This window comes from Nelumbo lutea, chromosome 1, assembly GCF_056320005.1.
Source record: "Nelumbo lutea isolate HS-2025 chromosome 1, American lotus-T2T, whole genome shotgun sequence".
Taxonomy (NCBI): Eukaryota; Viridiplantae; Streptophyta; class Magnoliopsida; order Proteales; family Nelumbonaceae; genus Nelumbo; species Nelumbo lutea.
In genome coordinates, this window is record NC_142684.1 from 75,116,529 (window position 1) to 75,123,899 (window position 7,371).

General features: G+C 35.6%; 1 protein-coding gene across 1 annotated transcript; it reads left to right on the forward strand.

The window, feature by feature from the left end:
• The first annotated feature begins 246 nt into the window (after positions 1-246).
• On the forward strand, positions 247-4,640 carry LOC148875408 (purple acid phosphatase 18-like). The gene is made up of 5 exons (XM_088964653.1): positions 247-686; positions 1,512-2,180; positions 2,681-2,869; positions 2,954-3,042; positions 4,240-4,640. The coding sequence occupies exons 1-5, from the start codon at positions 507-509 to the stop codon at positions 4,457-4,459; spliced, it is 1,347 nt and encodes a 448-aa protein (XP_088820779.1). The 5' UTR covers positions 247-506; the 3' UTR covers positions 4,460-4,640.
• The last annotated feature ends 2,731 nt before the right edge of the window (positions 4,641-7,371 follow it).

The window sequence follows — 7,371 nt, forward strand, 5'->3', positions numbered from 1 at the left end:
GCTGAAATGGTCATTGTCTTATTTGCATGGAAAATAAAAGAACATGGGTAAATGTACATTTAACTCATATAAATAACTTATCAAAAAAGCGAGGCATTAATATTAGGCCGTATTTGGTTCGAAGGAAAAAAAGTAGAGAAAGTAAGGAAACCTTTTCCAGTTTTCCTTCAAACTAAATATACTTAGAGAAATAGGAAAAACCCAATGAGTTGCACAAGAGGATGTCCTCAAAGATGGAAAGAAAATGCGAACTCACTCTTTTACCCCACTCCTCGACACGGAAGCCACGAAACCATATCCTTGTTTTTTTGCAAGTGGCTAGGCCCCGGCCAATTATGGCATGTCCGTGGCTCTACTATGATTTTTTTACCAATATTTCCCTAGTCTAATGTCCATTTCATGGATGCAATGACGAAAAGGCCCCTCGATGTGGCAGTATTCGAGTTTCTGGCCTTCTGTAGCATTTTTTGTTTGTCTGCAGAGGATTGGGGAGCTGCTCTGGTCGAATGTTAAACAGAGGTTTCGGTTGGTTTGAGGGATTCAAGGTATCGGGTATGGAAGTAAAATTAATCCTAGCGGTGGTTTTGCTGGTCGCTGCAACTGCAACTGCCGATTATGTTCGACCGGCGCCTCGAGAAAACTTACAATTCTTATGGAAGCCGAGGGCTGCTTCTTATCCCCAACAGGTTCGAAATGAAGATGGGCATCTCTTCTTTTTCTTTCTATGTTTTTTTTTTTTAATAATTATCAACCTTGTTCAAATCTACTCCAAGATTTTGTCAACTGGTTATCTCTTCTTCCTCCCGCTGCTTTGTTGCTGTCGGATCTAAACCTATAGCGTTGAAACGCCTTCTTGTTTGTTTAGTTTACTTTCTTTTGAGGAAAGTACAATCATTTCTTTTTTGATAATCAGACTTCTTCCCTGAAATATTGATAATCATGTGTAGATTATGTGCTACTATCTGATTATTAATAGTTGTGGTCAGGCTAGCTGATTTCTTTCGAGACAATTACGTATCTACGGTTGTTTTTGGATAGTTATTTAGTTTAGTTCGAACAACATAAAAATGGAGGGTTTTATTATGTATGGATGTATAATTTCCGGGTTGGTGGTTATTGCTTGTGAGACAAATGACGGTCGATACCTGCTCATGACCTAATAATGACTTATGTTCAAGAGATCCATTTGGTTTTTTAGTGTCTTACACGCCCATCTATATGCCAGAGCAACCAAAGTGATGAGAAGCTCTCAGTCCATATCTGAGTGCCTTAGCCATCATCATATCTATAACAAAGTCCCAATTTCATAAGATATCAAAGCACTCAAAACCGTGAAATTGTGGAAAGTGGAAACAGTGTCTTTGAGGGAGTTTATTTAGTTGCCTTTTTTACCTGTAAGGGTTATGCCTATGTTGATAGTCTACTTCTGTTGGTTCTTAGTTTCATCTGCTTCAGTTGACAGTCTTCATGGTTTGCTTCATTTGACAAACGGAAACATATGGGTATTGCAGGTTCACATATCTTTGGCTGGAGATAAGAACATGCGGATTACATGGATTACTGATGATGCATCTTCTCCTTCAATTGTTGAATATGGAACATCATCTGGAGAATACATATATGTAGCTCAAGGAGAAAGCACATCCTATAGTTATTTGTTCTATAGCTCAGGAAAGATACACCACACTGTTATTGGACCACTAGAAGATAGTACTGTTTACTTTTACCGCTGTGGAGGACAAGGTCCTGAGTTCAAGCTCAAGACCCCTCCATCTCAATTCCCTATTTCCTTTTCTGTGGCAGGAGATCTTGGTCAGACAGGGTGGACTACTTCAACCCTAGACCATATAAACCAGTGCATATATGACATTCATTTGCTTCCTGGAGACCTCTCTTATGCTGATTATCGACAGCATTTGTGGGACACATTTGGTGAGCTGGTACAGCCACTATCCAGTGCTAGGCCATGGATGGTAACTGAAGGAAATCATGAAAAGGAGAGTATACCATTATTCATAGAGGGGTTCACATCCTATAATGCCAGATGGAAGATGCCCTTCAAGGAAAGTGGATCAAGTTCAAATCTATATTATTCTTTTGAAGTAGCAGGAGTTCATGTTATCATGCTTGGATCTTATGCAGATTATGATGAGTACTCAGATCAATATATCTGGCTGAAGGTTAGTTTATCTGAATTCCAAATTTTGATGTACTTCCAATCCATTCTCTCTATAGCAGAGATCGTTTATTTTTATTTTTATGGGTAAGTAAAAATTTTATTTGTAAACATCATTCATAAAAAAATTTATTTGTAAACATGGACAAATATAAGGTTAAATAGATCAGAACACAGAAGCCTTTTTAAAGAAATATATAGAAGTTCTGCAAAGTAGAAAGAATAGAGAAAATAATGCTCCATAAAAATGAAATCTAACTCTTGAGTGATTTTCCTTAATTCCAGAGAATATAAGGGGAAGTTCAGCTTGAATGAACTGAACTGATGCTTGATGGATATAATTTTTTTTTTCTTTTCTTATTTTAATATTCCTAGTGTTTTTTTGGAGTAATTAAGGACTGCATTTTTGAAGATAAGGGGGGGTTCAGCTTCTTGTTATAAAATTAGTTTACAATTTTGCAAACCATTTTTTATTAAGAGTATTTCCTGTTTTGCTTTGGCTAGACTGATCTTTTAAAAGTAGACCGACAAAGGACACCTTGGCTTCTAGTGTCATTTCATGTGCCATGGTATAACAGTAACAAGGCTCATCAAGGTGAAGGGGATGACATGAAGGCTTCAATGGAGAAGTTGCTATATGCTGCTGGTGTGGATATTGTGCTTGCTGGACATGTCCATGCTTATGAACGCTCAGTAAGCCATACCCATTTACCCTCTGTAGTTTTTGCTTTAACTTGAACCCCTGGGCTTAGTCTAATTTGGTGGTTTGAATGGCAGAAACGTGTCTATGGTGGGAAGCCAGATTCTTGTGGAGCTGTCCACATAACTATTGGTGATGGAGGCAACAGAGAAGGTCTAGCTCAAAGGTTATTTCTTTTACCTGTCCTATTTGTTTAGATTCACCTTTCCTTGTTCAGATTTCAATATTGTATATTAGCAGCCCCTGTTCTCCCACTGATTATGTGGTACTAGACAAACATACATAATTGCTTTCCAAGATATAGCAAGGGCACACTTAGTATTGGAGACCAAGAGATAACGATGTAACATTTTCCATTACCTTGGTTCAATAACTCATAACAAAGGAGAGGTTGAGGAGGATGTCAACCATATAATTAGAGCAGGATAGGCAAAATGGAGGGGTGTTTCCAGTGTCTTATATGGTATGCAAATACCACTTAATCTATAAGGAAAATTCTATGAAACAGTTGTAAGGCTAGCTGTGTTGTATGAAACAGAGTGTTGGGCAATTAAGAAATAGAGAAACGGTATGCCCAAAAATTTAGTGCGAAGAAATACAAACCTAGATTAATGATTGCTAAAACTAGAAAAGATAGGGTTAGAAGTGACGTCATATGAAGGAACCTAGGAGTAGCTCCAATATGTGATAAAATGAGAGAAAGTAGATTGAGATGGTTTGGTTACGTGCATAAAAGACCATCTCCAGTACCTGTTAGAAAAAGTGATCTGTTACAAGTTGAAGGCGCCAGAAGAGTTAAAGGCAGACTGAAAAGGAGCTGGGTGGAAGTAATAAGAAATGATTTAAGTGCCCATAATTTAATGATGGATATGGCACTGAATAGAACAGAATGGCAAAACAGGATTTCTGTGGCCGACCCCATATTGTTGGGACAAATCTCAGGTGATAATGATGATGATAAGCAAGGAATATACAGGCTGTCATGCATATTGTTTTTCTGGACAATACTTCATTCATCTGCTGGTTACATTCCTCAGATATGTTGACCCATCCTTCTAGTGTGCTCTTAAAAAGCCGGTAATCTAAAAAGAATATCAGTATTTCAATATATGTCCCCTTTGCAGCATTTACTTGGATTAAGAAAATATATTGGGGGTGCTTTTGTTTGGTTATTGGAAAATACCATGTATTTCTTTCAAACTTTCACTTGCTAAATCTTTATGCAATTCTATCATCAATCTCTGGGAGTTTTTAACCCAATTATCAAACTTGTTAGTAAAAGACATTTCTGAGCATGTTTTCATCTCCACTTCCAGCTTGTTTTTTTTTTTTTTTTCTCAATTGTTTGGAAATGGGTTGACAGATATTATAAGCCAGCACCGGAATGGTCTGTGTTCCGGGAAGCAAGCTTTGGTCATGGTGAGCTGAGGATTGTAAATTCAACCCATGCATTTTGGAGTTGGCACAGGAATGATGATGATGAAGCAGTAAGATCAGATCATGTCTGGATAACATCACTGGTCAGTTCAGGCTGTCTCAATGAGAAGATCCATGGATTCAGGAAGATCCTCATGGAGCCATAGATTTGAGAAATGCCTACATTTTCCTTTTTGATATAAATATCCTGGAATGTAATCCCAACTGTAAATATAATCATACCCGTTTACCAGTCTAGTGCAGAAGTATTCTGGTTGAACCATACTGTAAACAAGCAGTTTTAAATGCTGATCAACCTAGTTCCTATCAAGTATTACTTCATTCTAAGGCATGGATTCCTTGAACAAAGCTCCTTTTTTTAATGAGTTTGAACAAAGTTGTTTATAGCCTTCTTTGCTTTTCAGAATTTGCTATCAATGGATGATTGAGGGGCCCTTTGACAACTGCTGGAGTTGCCCCAATTGACTGACTTTTCTGCTTTGCCTCTTAGTGAATAAAATAACTAAACAATAAAATATTCAGGGATGTAATAATCTATTGAACTTCAGCTTCAGCTATTAGCCTATTAGGGGGCGCCCACAACCTCCTCAAAAACTTTTCTGGGTAGTTATGGTTTTACGATCATCAAATAGAGGTTAAAAAGGATCCGTTCATCAGCGTTCAGTCAATATCAAGCTTCACAAGGCCTTCAATCTCTTCCTCCGGTTGATCATCTCAAATAACTTTACGAATGCAAACTCATGAAGTAAGATGACTGAAGATTTGAAGTTCGTTTTTAAAATAAAGGGTAAAAGACTTTGTACCTCCCTTAATGTTTATCATAAATACTAAAACCTCCCCTCATTTTTTGCCAAGACTAATACCTCCCTTATTAGGTGAGTTTATCAGAAAAAAGACCTCTCCTCTCGTGGCATTCCGCGCAGATCCGTTTGACAAAGCCACGCCAGAGACCGAAGGACACAAAGGAAGCCTGACTAGGAATACTAATATGTACATATATATATATATATATATATATATATATACATATTGTATATATATATATATATAGTACTCTGGCTATTGGTAATAGCCAGAGTACTACTACAGTATCATGATTATCATTACCAGAAAACAAGACAAAATACATGTATACAACTAGGAGGGCTTCCTCCTTACAGCAATTACATCACATAGATCATAACTATTAGCTGCAGTATTCGTAGTATTCCCTATTCAGAAAAGCTTCCTCCAGAAACCAAACGGACTACAGTTGAAGGATCAAGCTTCCTTGCATAAAAAACGACCTGATCATCATCCTCATATTTCTTCCCCTTGCTTCTGTTCTCACTGTGTTCAAGCCCAAATCGTTCAACTTTTTGAGAAATCTGTTATATCCCTTGACTAGATTGAAGGATTCAGATGATTTACAGATCAGTTATTCAGTGTTTGAAGGGTGAAGACAATTTCTCGTGTTTTCATTTTAATTTGATTAAAAATCATTAACCTAACATTTTGCCTGTAAGGATATAATTGTCCTTTTAATTCATCCATCACTCATAATGACTAAGAAGGGAGGTCTAGAGGGGGTGTTTTAGTATTTGTGAAAAATATCAAGGGAAGTTTTAAGTTTTTTTACCCTTGATCGGCACAGTCCTAACCTCACTTTGCATTTACACATGACCAAATACTTGCCTCCATTAAAAACGCTATCCTTAGATATCGAACTTCCCAAATATGGAATTAGCGTTATGTTGTATTATATACGTTTCTTTACGGTACATGAATGGGCCAAATCTATACTATCTATAGAAGTAGGAATAGATGTGGTTGGCTTCTGGAATTTTCACTATACTAAAATGCTCCATCTATAAGGTTTGAATTAGAAAGGGAGCAATGGTAAATATATACTTTTATTCTCATTTAATGGTTATGAGGAAATGACTATTCTTTCCCATTTAACATTTATTACAAAAAAGACACAAAAGTCCAATCTTTTTTGTCAAACAAGTTAATGGCAAAATTGTTATTTAACATTCACATTTAATGCTTGTTATGGAAAATACACAAAAATCCCTCTTTTTGTTCAATAATTGAAGAACAAACCATGTTAATTGCTCAAACATCCCTTGAAGTTTTTGACTGTTGCCCAAACATCCCCTAAACTTCTTGACACAGTTGCAAATAGATCCCCTTTGTAAAATCCTCTAACAAGAGGCATGAAAATGTCCAAAATACCCATGTAATTATTATTGAGGCTGGTTTATACATAAAAAACAACCTTTATGAACAACAAAAAAAGATAGTTCAAAGTTGTAATTTTACCTTTTAGCAATTGATATGAAGGGCAAATTTGGAAAAAATACATCAATTTTGAAAAAGAGATTATAAGGGATTGGGGTAGTGATTGATACGAGGAAAAATTTTAGAAAATAAACATTTTGGTCAAAAGTAATTACATGGGTATTTTGGGCATTTTGTGCTTTTTGTTAGAAGATTCTAATAGATGGTCTACTTACAATTGTCTCAAAAAGTTCATGGGAGGTGATTGCATTTACCAAAATTTAGGGGGTCAATAATGATTAAAAATTTTGTAGGAGGTTTTAGCAATTTACCCTTTCATTTATTTAAATAAAAAAATTGAAAGTACATTTTATGTTCTCAATAGCCAATTTTGGACCCATTAACCACCATAAAGAGATTTCCAACTTGCAAATAGATAAACAATTTATTCTTTAAACTATTTTATTGTTTTTTAAAAATATTTTTAACCTATTTTCATTGGTTTAGCTCTTGATCATTAAGGTAGCAATGATTTTCTTTTTTTTTTCTTTTTTTATTTTCACCATATGAGGGGTTATTTTTTCATTTCTGTCACTGAATCACAAGGTATATGCAAAAGTAAGTGATATTTTTTATAGCAATTCATTGTAAGGATTTAATCGATTAAAGGAGCCGAAGTTGGATTTATCATATATAAGTTAATTATTGTAAAAATAACGAGAATTCAAATAAAATTCTGACAAAAGTAACCGATAAAATTTATTAATTTTATTAATAAATCATAATAAAACAGTCT